Source organism: Pezoporus wallicus, unplaced genomic scaffold (genome assembly GCF_028554395.1).
Source record: "Pezoporus wallicus isolate ANWC-B61680 ecotype Strahan unplaced genomic scaffold, APGP_CSIRO_Pwel_v1 scaffold_7107, whole genome shotgun sequence".
Taxonomy (NCBI): domain Eukaryota; kingdom Metazoa; phylum Chordata; class Aves; order Psittaciformes; family Psittacidae; genus Pezoporus; species Pezoporus wallicus.
This window is the reverse complement of record NW_026642114.1, coordinates 4,621,594-4,636,435: the sequence shown is the minus strand read 5'-3', so window position 1 is coordinate 4,636,435 and position 14,842 is coordinate 4,621,594. Positions and strand designations below refer to the sequence as shown.

The window sequence follows — 14,842 nt, the reverse complement described above, 5'->3', positions numbered from 1 at the left end:
GGATGGTCTACATCTAATTAGGTTTCAAGTATTTCTAGTTATATCCACCTGTACTGTGGACATTTTTAATTATAAACTACTAACCAAGAAGACTAATTTCCCAAGAGCTTTATTCATTTGTGACATTACTCTGCATTTCTTTTTTCCTTAAATAACTTTGACTACATACAGTCAGTGGGGTTATCACTGAGTATAAGATCACTTCTTAATACTGTAAGCTGGAATTCTGTCTTTGGAAAAATGAACAGGCAACCCAAGAATGAAGTTCTGCTGTTGAAGGTAAAGATATTACCACAACATGCAAGGAGTGATCTTAGCATACTGAATTTTACAACTACTTAAGAATAGGACCCAAATTTGCTCAGCTGGAAAAACCTCTCTTCAGACCTAAAAAGTTCAGGATACCTTTTAAATTACTATGAATACAGGAAATTCATGTTGTTTTTTAATGTGAAACAAAACTACATCCTATTTGAATTTCCCAGAACACAAGAGACAAATGTGTTAACAAAGGTCTCCAACTTTCAGAAAACAATTTTATCTTTGAAAACCAAAATTTGCCCCAAATGAAAAGCATTACAAAGATTCAAAGTATATAAAAACTGGTTACAGTAGAGACTATTCTCCCTCATCTGCACTGATTATTATGTATTTCAAAAACCAGCATATGCATACATTCACATTAAACAAACTTACCACATTTTGTCTGCTGCAACTCAAAACAGTTCTGCTGCATGTTTACATTCAGATTCTGTAGAACAGTAACTAAATCAGCTTTGCAGAATGCCTTGACCTCACTCACAATGGCTTTATTACATAAATTTTTATCATCCCTAGGAGAAGAGAATTAATTGTTGACATAACTCTGACACTGCATTAAAAGAATCACACTGAAAAGATTTTCTTTGGTAAGCTTATTTTGTGAGCTTCATTATATACAAAGCTTTCTTTCTCAAGCAACTAGAAGCAGTTAAAAAAATTCAACCAGAAAATTAACTGAAGCATCTATTCCGAGAAAAAAAAAAAAAATACTGAAAAATGTTTCATTTTTTTTCTTAAAGCTGTTTTTTTCTTAAAGCTTTATACTGCTTTAAGAAAAAAACAGCTATAAATACTACAGCAATGATGCTGAGTTGCTATAATCTTTGAATGCAAACAAGGCAATTCTAAGACAGTAATATCTTATACGACTGCTACATTAAATTCTCATTTTCGTCACTATTTTTTACTGTTCTACTGGTTGAATCATTGTTCCAGATGTCACTCTGAAGTATACGCTGCTCCAGCAGTACTACTACAAAGATGCAGTACAAAGTTGGACCCTAGTACTTTCTAAAAAATTCTAAAAAATTCCCACTGCTTACATTGATAAAATATATTTTCAGATGAAAAGTACATCTGAAGTCGCCTCTCAGTCTTCATTCAGAGAAACCTAAATCATTATCAACAGCCCTACCAGTACTGTGACTGAGATAGTGTTTTCACCAACAACCTGATCCACATGTCAACTTAAACTGATGCAAGGTCTTAACCCTATTTACTCAAACTATGCAGGAAATGGTTCTAGCAAGGACCAAAGCAAGCTCTTTACAGTACCTGTCAAGACAGTATTAGCCATTTAAAAACTAGCTTCATGTGATTTGTATAAAATTGATAATCAATACTCATAAGTCAGCCGTTACACTCACAAAACAAGAACAGAAGCCATCTTCCCTCTTTCTAAGATTAACCCCTGACAATGGTTATCACTGTTCCTGAAAGAGGTGAGCAGGAACAAAGTATCTAACTGGATTTCAATCATTAACAGAAATACTTTTTTTCTCATTTTGTAACTCCAGGAGTATTTGTATGAGAAATTGGAATAAAATCTGAGAAAGCTATGCTTTACAAAGATTTAAAATTGAATACTGAATAAACTTAATTCTACTTCAGGCCTCAAGCACATGCAGCTGATTAAGTCTACAATCTTTTTTTTTTATTATATCCTTCTACCCCAGCTTTAAAGAGGGTGACTGCTCTTCAAAAAGCTTACTTTAGAAACAGCTCTTCATTTTAAGATATGATATGAAAATAGTGTATTTGGCATGAGACTAGCTTCCACCTCATAAGAGATCTAAAACCACACAGGAACTCACGTGCAGAGTATGACAACAGCTTGAGGAAAGAGGTTCTGATACTGCAGACAACATTGTAAAACACGATCGTCATTGTTCTCGTCACTCAGGCCATCTGCAAATTTAGTAAAAAATGAGCTGAATGTTCAGGAGTAACTCAACACAAGAAATTCTTCAGTGTAGTCACAGTACTGTTTATAAATCTAATAGTCCCCAAACAAAGACAGAGAAGTATAATCTAAACACAAATCTAAGCTTTGAAATACTAGGTACTACGCCACTCAATAATGCTATGTTTTGCCAGAAAAGGTCATGCGAGCCACATGTAATTTAAGTATGTTAGATTTTGTGATGACTGAGTCAAGCAAAAGCACACAACATAGCCTTAGTCCATAAGTAACAGTAATTAGATGAATTCTCATTAAGTAATCCTCTAATAACCAACAGATATAGCTAGAAGTGAGAAACAACTAATAAACCAATAATGAACAAAGCACTAATGTGAATAAGGTATTTGCAAGCTATAGCCCTGAATATGCTCTGAAGGCTTCTGTAAGCTATTCCCGAATTTTAGTTGGCAAACTGCAGAGTGAAGACTGTATTAACTCAAAATTTAGTGCTAAGGTTCACACCAAGCAAACCGAAACGATTAAGTACCCAAAACAAATTGATTGCATATATATTACATATTTTTTGAGAAGCAAGCTGCATGGATTGTCCCCACAATTTTGAATCTTGGTTTTTGAGACACATGTAGATGAACTGGACTGCAGGGATAGCTTTGTCCCGAACATGCTGCAGCATTTTCCCCTTCTTCAAGTTGTCCAGCTCTTGTAGAACAACCCAGGGAATTATTAATGCAAGTCTGCCAACACCTGGAAGAAAAAAAAAAAAAAAAAAGAAAGAAAAGGGAGAGAATACAACCAAAAAACAAATGCATTTTAAAGAGCCAATCAAATTACTACAGATAATTAGATAATTTTTAGGTCAAACATTGTATTTACATAAGTTCACACTTTTTTGGCCAGTAGTTTTCATATTCCATGCTCAGGAGTATTTAGCATTAAAAAAATTAACAACTGAGAAAGGCCAGGTTCCCTCTTTTTAATTTAACCTCAAACTGGCACTACATTGGTTACATGTAAAAATTATAATATTAGGCAAACAAAAGGAAGACATGATTTTAATCAACAGACTGCTTTAACAACAGTATGTAGCAATGTTATACGGCATATTTGCAGCAATTATCACCTTGTCACAAACAAGCTGTAAAATGGTAAAACAAGGTGACAGCAGCTGAAGTAAAAGGCTCAAAATACCTGAATGACCGTAACAGTCAATGTGCCAAAACAATCACCAAATAAAAGGAGCAACAGTTTTTTCTAGTTTGCCAACCAGCATTCCTAAAACAGGAACAGGCAGTATGAATATTGACCATGGCTACATTTGTATGTAAGTATGGTCTGAATTTTAAAACCATTATATATGAAATACATGGTGTATCAGAAATTTAATGACTGAATTTAATTTAATGACTGTTCTATTGTTCCATTCAGGACAAAAACTGTTTTCCTTCTCATTCACAATAAGAATGCCATCTTGAAAAAATACATTAGCATCCATCTGCTTTGTAATAGAAAGGTCAGGAATCAGCAACCTTCTGAATATAATGGCTCTGGTGCAGGACCAGAAATTGGGAGCTGCAATAGTCTAAAAAAGGCATTCCAGGATACACAATGCAATGCTCTTCCTAATATGCGAAAGAGAAATAGAGTAAGATACAGTCTTGAAAATTACTCACTCCCTTATTAATGTTATTTTCCAGGTGGCCAGAATAAGTGTACTTGTTAACTGAAAGTATCAAAGAACCTTATATATTCTGATAGATAGAATCATAGAATAGAATCATAGAATAGTTAGGGTTGGAAAGGACCTTAAGATCATCTAGCTCCAACCCCCCTGACACGGGCAGGGACACCTCACACAAAGCCATCTCACCCAAGGCTTCGTCCAACACGGCCTTGAGCACTGACAGGGTTGGAGCATTCACAACCTCCCTGGGCAACCTATTCCAGTGCCTCACCACCCTTACAGGAAAGAATTTCTTCCTTATATCCAGTCTAAACTTCCCCTGTTTAAGTTTGAACCCATTACCCCTTGTCCTCTCACTACAGTCCCTAATGAAGAGGCCCTCTCCAGCATCCTTACAGCCCCCCTTCAGATACTGGAAGGCTGCTATGAGGTCTCCATACAGCCTTCTGTTCTCCAGGCTAAACAGCCCCAACTTTCTCAGCCTATCTTCATATGGGAGGTGCTCCAGTCCCCTGAGCATCCTTCTGGCCCTTCTCTGGACTTGTTCCAACAGTTCCATGTCTTTTTTATGTTGAGGACACCAGAACTGCAAACAATACTCCAGGTGAGGTCTCACAAGTGCAGAGTAGAGGGGCAGGATCATCTCCTTCGACCCGCTGGTCACGCTCCTTCTGATACAGCCCAGGATACGGTTGGCTTTCTGGGCTGCAAGCGCACACTGCCGGCCCATGTTCGTTTTCTCATCAACCAATACCCCCAAGTCTTTCTCCACAGCGCTGCTCTGAATCTCTTCTCTGCCCAACCTGTAGCTGTGCCTGGGATTGTTCCAACCCAGGTGTAGGACCATGCACACTTGGCTTGGTTAAACCTCATGAGGTTGGCATCAGCCCACCTCACAAGTGTGTTGAGGTCCCTCTGGATGGCATTCCTTCCCTCCAGCATATCAACCGAACCACACAGCTTGGTGTCACTGGCAAACTTGCTGAGGGCGCACTCAATCCCACTGTCCATGTCAGCAACAAAGATGTTAAACAAGATTGGTCCCAACACCAATCCCTGAGGGACCCCACTCACTACTGGTCTCCAGCCGGACATTGAGCCATTGACCACAGATGCCAAATATGTCTACCAACAACTCACATGCAGGATCCTAATCCTGCTAACATAAAATTACTAAAAGCTTCACAACCTATTAAAGCCAACATTACAGCCAGGGTCTGCAATTGGAACTCCTGAGAAATTGCTCACACATTCTGTGAATTCTGTGATGTTTACCAAGAGAAAAATAAAAACAAAAACCAAAAACACTGACTGCCTATCTGATTTTAAATGTTCTCAGATTTGTAGGAAATTAAAAATAAAAAAAAAAGTAGGAAACGTGATTACCACCAGTGGACTAAATGCTTAAAAGTATGTTTTTACAATAGGCAAGACTTACTTACCTCTAAGTATTCACACATGTTCATGGGAACACTGACCATGATTCTCTATAGGTATGTAGATATAAGCATAGTAGGTTCTACTTTCACAGCTGAACTTTCCTTGGGAGGCAGCTTATCTGGGTTCACAGAACCTGCCTCTTAAGTGTGAACTTTCTGTCTCTGTAAGAAACCTGCTGCCTTTTTAAGGAGCCCAAGTTAGTTTTCCTTCACGTTGCCTCAAGTTCTTACAACATCTCTATTTTCTTAAAATGACGTATTGATCACCATGTACTCACATACCTGGTATATTCTCACATTTCAGGGATCTGACAAACTCAAGGTGACTAATCATTATATTTGTGTCAATCACCACTAGTATGTTCAGACCAGAAGGAAAAGTCTCTGGAGAAAAAAAGAAAAAAAAAGTTGAGGAAAAAACACCTAAAAATCAGTTGTGCATGCTCTATTCAGAACATTAGCTACTTGCAAGTAGATACCAAAGAACATCAACCCATGACATACCAGCAGAAGTATTTAAATCCTGCTCTGGAAGATCTATTTCCATACTTGTAAGTTCTCCACAAGTCTCTACTACAGACAGCATCATCCTCTTCTGAACACGGGCAACATGCAAATCTTCAATTATCTGCATCTACAATGAAAACAATCTGCATCAATTTTAAGTAATCCTGTATGAATTGTTCCCAAAAAAGATACTTCCACATAAATGCTGTTAACACTGACTAAAAATGAAGCATGAATAATTTGAAACTGGTACAGCAAATGTAAAGTCATGAGAACTTATTGCATATCCTCTGCTGTAAGAAGCCCACAAAAGATATCTGAAATACAGCCTCAAAGGAAGATTTGTTTATGACATTTGTACCTAGCACCCCGAAACTTTTTTCCATTTTTGCCTCATAGAGTTTCCTGACTGGCATTTCTTAGAAAATATAACTTTCAAGTTGGAAAAGAGACAAGATGGAAAATGACATAGATGCAACTATGTTGGTGCCCTACATTGCAGAGAGTAATAGAAAGCAATAGAAAGTAATCTCTGAAAGTTCCTGATGAGCAATACTTCAGCAAGTTCGTTTAGTATTTGAAAAAAATGCTTCACATTTTTTGAAGTACAGATCATAACACAACAATGCAAAATACTAGCAAAGGTCAGGGAATTTTCCAGCTATACAACCTCAGTACCAATGATTTTTTAATGCAACATAGAAGTGTTACAGTATTGCTAACCTCTTGGTCTGTTTCAGAGATCTGACTGTCTTGAAGAGGTGGAAAGACTTCAGAACTCTGTAGGAATTAAAAAAAAATAAAAAATTAAATACCAACACCACAAAATGTCAAGGAAAGACTGAAGAACAAATAATGTCTATGTCAAAGAGTTTTGAAATACAGCTCTTCAGAGTTAAATAACTACAGCACTAACCTTTTGGACAGACTTTGTGTCCTCACCTTCTTGGTAGGTGTCAGAGGTGCATGGGACTTCAAAATTCGAGAAACAAGTAGGAATGGAAGTAGAACATCTATCAGTCGTCTAGAGAACAATGAATATTCCCAAGTGAATTGAAGAGGTAACATAAAACATATTTTCAATATCCATGATGAAGCATCTACAGTATCCTTTCAAAAGGGCTTAGAACCTACAGCATCCTTTCAAAATGGTTTTTATTTTCAAATAAATATAGTGGATTACACTGTAAGCCCATTTTTCCAATCTCCTGTGGGTTTGTGACTATGTTATTCTGGCTCTGGACAAGACAATTCTTGCTCTGGGCAATACAAGACAGACACAGATTTAAAAGACTGATTTAAGCAAAGGGTCACTAAGATGATTAAAGGACTGAGGCATGTCATACAAGATTCTGAAAGAGCTGGTACTCTTTTGCCTAGAGGAGAGTCTTATCAATGTTTATAAACATCTGATGTGAGGATGTAGATTCTTAGCAGTGGCCAGTTCCAGGAGAAGAGGCAATGGGCACAAACTGAAACACAGCACATTACATCTGAACATTAAAACCTCCATTTATTTCAGTAAAAGTGCTTAAACAAGCTTCCCAGGGAGGTTGTGGAGTCTCTATCCTTAGAGATATTCAAAACCTGACTGGACAGTCCTGGCAACCTGCTCTAGAAGACCCTGCTTCAGCAAGGGGGGTGAACTAGATGATCTCCAGAGGAGCCTTCCAACCTCAACGATTCCATTATTCTGTATGTCATTACCATCTTTGTGTACACACAAAATGATCACGCTACCTTAATGTGAACTGAAATCAAGAAAAACAAAAAATAACCATGCTCAAGATAAATTTAAGGTCCAGAGTCAATTACAAGCTAGAACTCAGAAATAAATCAATCACAGCCAAACATGAAGTTCTGCAGCAAACACACAAATTTAGTCCTAGACCTACAAGAAATTCTCCTGGCATTACTTTGTCAGCAATGAGCACCTGTTTAGCATGCAGGCTTTCATTGGTTCCGTTTATTCACTCAAAAAATTAATACAACCATGTCAGTCTTCCCCAAAATTTAGTTAAACCAAAATGGAAGTATTCCACATCCCTTAATAGCAACACTATGAAAGCGCATGTGCAGATACAATCCTAATATGCAAGATCTTTATTCTAGTTTATTTAACCATTTAGCAGAGAAACATTTTAACATGGTTTAACTGGGATCAGAAAGATTCACCTGGTTAGCTATGAAATCCTTTTCAAAATCTGTAAGAAGACAGTCTGCTTAGATAAAAACTGCCTGTCCTTCAGAAACTAGCCTGAAACAAGAATTGGGTTCTCATTACCTGCTTAAAACATAATGATGTGGCTTTGAAGTCCCTTTTTTCTTTCTCTGTATTACCAGCAGCTTTATAAGAATCGGCATTCTGTTTCTTCTGTTTACAAGAGTCCCATCGTTGTATTTCAGTCGAATAGCGTGAGGGTGTATGTTTACTCACATGCTGTTTTTTCTTAGAAAACTCTTCACATTCATCTTCATACTCTTCTTCCCAAGTACTAGATAATATATTTGGCCTCTTAGTGAAAGACCTATTACCATGCACAGTCCGTGTAGAAGTGTCAGAGCGCTTTTTTGAATTTCTGACATCTTCACTCATTTTTTTTCCATGTGCCTTTTTATGTGGTACATGTGAATCATTGACAGATGACCTAATTTTTTCCAACATAGTTTGTTCCCCTTTTAACTTTAGTTTACAAAGTTCAGCCTTCTCCGTCTTTTTCTTCAGTGCCTTGCTCCTCTGAACCGCAAAGCTATAGAGTCTTTTTCCTTCTGTCCCATCAAGATGACTTTTGTTGTAACTTTCCTTGCGAGTAGTCACAACATCAGGAGTGCGCGTACTTTTTCCATGTTTAATTTCTCTGTCTTTAAATTCAATAACTACTTTCTTTTGCTTTTTAGTTTGGATTAAAGAATTGTCTGTGGTTTTGTTTCTATTTGAAGATTTTCCTCTGGATTTTCCGTCATTGCCATGAGAACTATGAGAACTTCGTTCTTGCTTCTCCTCTTGCCCATCTTTCTCTGTTTTGAATCTACAGAAACATGAGAAAAGAAATGTAATCTAGCTCAGTTAATGCAAGAATAAACAAACAAAGCAAAAAAAAAAAACCTGCATTTGATTTAGGCAGTCATGGCTAAGTATTTATGAGTACTGGTTCACTACATTCTTAAATATGAAACTGCAGCAATACCTGTGCTGTCTGACACACCATTTTTAGTATTTACATTGTTTTCCCAGCTGGACAGCTATTTCAGCTTATCAAATTGAGAAAAAGCTTTTTCTGCATTCACTATCTATTAGTTTAAGATGCCCTTCAAAGACTAGTTTCATCACACAGATAATTTTTAACAGGAGTTTAATGATACGAGGTGCGTCACCCTAAAATTCAAATGTGTCACAGTTCAGCTTTGTTGCCAGCACCAAACACTGCACAGCTTTCAAACAGTGCAGAATAGACAGACTGGAGAACCAGGAAAAGGAATAATTGATGGGGACAATTTTACAGAAGTAGTGAATATGAAAACTGAATTGGAAACTTTTTTGTAAGAGCAGAAAAAATATTAAAAAATCTATATACTAGGTTTAAAATAATCCAAAGGAAGTTTCTACCCTGCTCTATAACAGTGTTCTCAAAACTGTTGGGGAGGTAAAGGCCATTTGACAAACTCATGTAGGCCAGGTAACTTAAATGCACAGATTGCCATTACAATTTCAGAATTAGGAGATCCCTACCTGGTTCTTAGAAGCTGGAAGAGTATAAAACAGGAAAAAAAAAATTCTATTTGTCTTGTTTCACATATTCCTTCCAATACAAGCCCTACTGGCCACTATTAGGATAAATTACTGGACAGAGTTCTGGCATGAACATAGCTACTGGTTTATGGTTCCATTATACTGTACTAACAAACATGTTTAGCAGCATGTGTACATGCAGCTAAGTATCCTGCAACTTACAACTCCAGTTAAACAGAGAAGTTGCAACAGGATTTTACCATGATTAAGAAACAACCCATAGCCAGTGTTCAAGGCCAGATTGGATAGAGCCTTGGGTGACCTGGTCTAGAGTGAAGTGTCCCTGGCTCATGGCAAGGGGGTTGGAACTACATGATCTTAAGGTCCTTTCCAACCCTAACCATTCTATGATTCTGATTATCTGGCTATAAGCCAGGCAGTATCTTGCCTGGAAATATGCTATTTGCTGTCTGAGGATTCATGAGAACATTCTCGCTTTATACAAAGCAGTTTTCAAACACTATTTATATTTGCTATACTCAAGGTGAAACATTACTTTCTTTGTCTTGGAATCAATTACTCCAAGCACCAGGAGAAATCAATCATTTCAGAAATACCAGAATCTAGTAAAGGTATTAAGTTCACTGCAGAACTACCCACCAGACTTCACTGGAGCCTCCTTTGCTAACAAAACACATGTGATATGCAATAGACCAACAAGGCAGTACTCAAGACAAAGGAAAAAAAGATATTTTTATGACAGCAGTATTGGAAAGATAAAATTTCTACCTCATCTGAAGTGTAGCAGCATACTACAAGTTTAAAAAAAGTAATTTTTTTCAAGTAAGAGTTAAAAAAATGTAATTCTAAACCCTCTCAAATTGCCCAGCTTAGACAGGATCCCCTCATTAATGCAACACCAACACCATTTTATCAGTTAAAATAACATTTTATTTGGTGAACAAGTAAAACAAAATTCTTAAATTCAGTCTTAAAAAAATAAAACAATAACAGACCTCTTTAAGCAGTTCCAATAAATTACCTCTGAAATTCTGTCTCTCCTTTCATAGTACAGTTGTAAGATCTTATGTCTTCAATGTTCTGAAAGAAGGAAAAATCCAAGGGCTTATAGAGGAAACTACAGTTAAAAAAAGCTTCATACGATTCAACAATCTATTACTTCATACTAGATTCAGTTTGATTTTGAACAAGTTAACCTTGAAAAAGGCAACCACATACTTTGTTATAATTTAGTATTTAGATTTTGTTCTATTTAAGAACAACACAAGGGGAAAAACTGAATGTGTCACACAGCCCTGGGGTATAAACAGAGAAAGCTCAAATAAAACACATTTAGGATTCATGTGTTTCATATACTTTACAAGTATATGAATATGTAAACATACATTTTTGTATATTTACAAAAAATCTTGGTGACAAAGAAAGTGACCCAAAGACTGCTTCCAGCTACCTACTAGGTAAGGCCAAAGAGGATCTTTCTACAAGAGGTTTTTGTGCAGAAGATATGCATTACTAATTTTCATCAGATCTAATAATAAGGTGGACCAATGTGAAACTGCAGTTACATAGACCTGGTTAAGAGTGAAGATAGTCCCCAAACAAAGAATTTGAACAACCCTTATTTAGAAAGCCGTCATATCACTGCTCGGCATATCTATATTGCAAGCTGTCACATGCATGTTGTGGAATAACTGGAAGGCAACTTTGATCAGTTCAGAACAGAAAGTTTATTATTGCAGCTATGGGAGAGAACAGAAAGCAGCAAAATGACAGACCCTGCTGATACGAAATTTTTTTACACACCTTCGTGTTTGTGAAAGCCTGGAAACTGAGCTTGTCTCAAACACTGCTTAAGCAAGTTTCTCTCAAACACTGCTTAAATTGAGTTTGTCTCAGATACCATTCGCATTCAAATATGGGAGGCCTTACAGGAATTATCACAAATGAAGCAAACAAAGGATGTTAGCTTTCACTACTGTGTCAGCAGGATCGTTCTGACCCACTTGTTTGAAACTGATGAGCCTCCACAGGACTGTAAAAAATGCTGACCTAAAGGATAGGGTCAAATAGGGGACACCACAGTATAAGGGACAACAATCATTCATGGGCCCTTGCGGAATAACACTCTAAAGAACATGAACATAAAAGGGCAGGGCTCTCTCTCTAGTCTGTTGAAGAGTTTCAGCATCTGGCCTTATTTGTGCCTTCATTCCAAGCAAGTATATTGACTCTGACCAGGTCTGAGTCACATACGTCTTCCAACCAGGTTGAGATAGGGTTATATGACTTTGTTTTCCCAAAACTGCAGCCGGGTGCAGGACATTACAACAAAGGACAGCACTGGATTACTTCAGATAAGGAAGCTCCAGACAACACATCCTTTAGCAAATAATTTACTCCTTCAATTGGGTCACAGGGACTGAGTAAGGCCATTAGGTCACTGCTGCAGAGGTTTTCCTGCTTAGGGAAGTCCATAAAAGACCTGTGAGACCTTAGCTATTTTACTTCCACATTAGAAAGCACTTCATGAAAATAAAAGAGTTGCAGAAATCATTGGAATCCTGACGAATTAATTAAATTTTGAAAGCTTCCGCCTGTGGTTGGTCCTGGAGTTGTGACAGCAGCAAAACCAATGGAGGCTGTTAAAGGCTACTTCCACTGAGAATCCCATCCATGCAATTTGCTGCAGGAAGACCTGTTCAACTTGACTGTCATCAAAAGGCATCTAAGGGGTTTATTGGTTTATTAACAACTCAGTTAACAGGCAATCAGTGAACTATACACTCATGACCAATACCAGCAATACAACAGAAAAAATGTAATAACAGACAATTACAAAGGGATACCAGATCAGATGACTTGGTATGTTTGTGTGTACTTTGCTCCTGCTGTTGAAGACATGGGTTCTCCAGCTGTATGCACAGCCAAACCACTTCCTACAATCTGCTAATGCAGTTGCGGGTAAGAAAGGCCCCCCCATAAAGTCACATACACACACCCAAGGTGTGGAACCCTACATGATACCCACCCTGTACTTTCACTCCACCAGCTAAAAATCAAACAGGCCTAAAGTTTTCTGTAATCTGTCGTCATGCTTATACCACACACACATACAAACCAAAACAAACACACAATCCACTTAAATAGTTACTTTCACCTGTAAGAGCTCAAGATACCTCTTATCCATAACACGATCACACTGAAGAAACACTTGATACTATTCAGAGGTTTCCTTCTTTTTAATATTATTAGTTTGGGTTCTCATTGTTGCTTATGTTGGTCAATATCTGTATATAGCAGTATTAAAGTATTCTCAGACCAAAGTGTCATGCAACAGTTAAAACTCTGTATGCTTCAAACTGGTATAGGCACTAGCAATGGCAATACAGCTAGAGTATGACATCTTAAGCCAAGTTTTTGACCTCCGTATTACACAAGTAAAAAAACAAAAACAAAACAACAAAAAAAAACACCAAGGGAAGAAAAAAAACAAACAAGCAAACAACAACCAAACAAAACACCCAAACACAAAAACCCCAAATAAAACCCAACATAAACCACACATCCTAGGATAAGTTAATGTTAAAAGATAAATTGAATAATAAGGAATTAAGGAGAAAAAAAAGTTACAAATATTTGGCTTTGAACAACATTTTCTAAGACAGCAAAAGGTTTCTAGCATGTATAACTCAGTTTATAAGGCTATAATATCACACTCATTTATACACACTTCCAAATGTTTTTTTTTGAGACATTTATGGTAAGACAGTTAAAAGTTCTCTTCTTTCACACATACCTTACAAAATACAAGGGAAAATAAGTCTAGCAAATATTAAGTCTGGATTTATTTGATATATATTACACTTCTGGCAGGAAATAACTTCCCAGAAGGCAATACAAATAATGAAAAAAAATAGGAAGCTACATACAAACATGACCAGAAAGATTATCCCCCCTGTAGCACCTGCATTTTCCAAGTGATTCAGTGAAAGCTTACTCACTAGATACAAATAGATACCAGCATATTCTAAGAATTTTGGTCACTGATTTCTGTCTCAGTGGTTAAAATTAAATATTTGAGAGTTACTTGCTAAAATGTTGTGAAGTACAATTTGTAATTAATTATAAAATTAAGACATATGGTTCAAGATAAAGAACAATCCAGAAAAACAGAGGTGGTTTTAGCAGTTGTTTTAAACTTGACTTAGATCAACCAGAAAAATATATTAAAACTAATAAAATCTTTTGTTTTCTGATACCCACACTACTTATAACCTCTGGAGAAGAAGATCTGTCTAGAACTTGTAGTTAACTGACAGATTCAATCCTTCTGCTATTTACAACCCCCCCTTTAAATTTGATTCAGCCTTCTATCACAAGGTTGCTAAACAATTCATGCTCTTCTCTTGAATGTGGGGTTTTGAATTAAAATAATCATCATAGTAATAATATAGCTGTTCCTACTTTGTCATCCCGGCCATCCAAACTGTCTTCCTTTCCAGTTAATTTCTTCAGTTTCTTTTTAGACATCTTCAAATGCTAAGAAAAAGCATTGCCATTATTATTTATTTCAAGTTATCTCCAGGTAGTATAAAAATTAAATTTTAACTGCATATAGAAAAAAGAATACTCGAATACTCTTATTTTCTCATTACAGAGCCACAGCAGGTTCCAGAAGATTTTAACAGTAATTACATCTAACTAGTGAGAGAACTTCACAGGGAAAAAAAAAAAAAAAAAAAAAAAAAAAAAATAGAATGACCATTACTTTACCCCCTGCTCTAGAGACACACATTTTGTACCGGCAAACATACCAGACCACTAGAAACAAACACCCTTTAACAGTTAGCCATACAAACATCAAGTTTTAAAGCAGTTCCAACTATATAACTTTTGCTTTCGGCCGTCCCCCACCTTTCCTCTGGGTTAGGTATAATACCATGACATCTCGCAACAGCTACGCCACACCTTACATAAACTAGCCCTGCGAGCCTGCCGTGAAGCAGAAAAGGTTTGAAGGCTGTAAGAAAGCTCCGCCAGAAGCTCCCAAAGCTTTAGAGGTGAATTTTCATAGTATAAGTCAACTGTTTAACCAGACAAGCCACAGAAGGAGCTCAGCCATAAAACAAGGAAGACTCACTAAACAGAGAGCGCTCTAAGACAGTCGTCAACATGGGCGGGTTGAAATGACTGATGGAAGTTACTGCTCCGCCACAACC

General features: G+C 37.0%; 1 protein-coding gene across 6 annotated transcripts in view; it reads right to left on the bottom strand.

Moving 5' to 3' along the window:
* Positions 1–14,782, bottom strand: part of SWT1 (SWT1 RNA endoribonuclease homolog) — a 35,384-nt gene extending 20,602 nt beyond the window's left edge. For 2 of the 6 annotated variants that reach the window (XM_057427419.1, XM_057427423.1), the window contains exons 1-10: positions 14,088–14,311; positions 10,645–10,703; positions 8,157–8,901; positions 6,789–6,896; positions 6,596–6,652; positions 5,870–5,999; positions 5,648–5,749; positions 2,801–2,989; positions 2,136–2,229; positions 697–833 (exon numbers count right to left, since the gene is read on the bottom strand). In XM_057427419.1, the coding sequence (XP_057283402.1) occupies positions 697–833; positions 2,136–2,229; positions 2,801–2,989; positions 5,648–5,749; positions 5,870–5,999; positions 6,596–6,652; positions 6,789–6,896; positions 8,157–8,901; positions 10,645–10,703; positions 14,088–14,153 (1,687 nt within the window). In that variant the 5' untranslated portion in view covers positions 14,154–14,311. Of the gene's footprint in view, positions 1–696; positions 834–2,135; positions 2,230–2,800; positions 2,990–5,647; positions 5,750–5,869; positions 6,000–6,595; positions 6,653–6,788; positions 6,897–8,156; positions 8,902–10,644; positions 10,704–12,780; positions 12,925–14,087; positions 14,312–14,763 lie in introns of those variants that run through there. The other 4 variants (XM_057427420.1, XM_057427421.1, XM_057427422.1 and 1 more) reach the window with 4 other exon arrangements.
* Between the last annotated feature and the right edge of the window lie 60 nt (positions 14,783–14,842).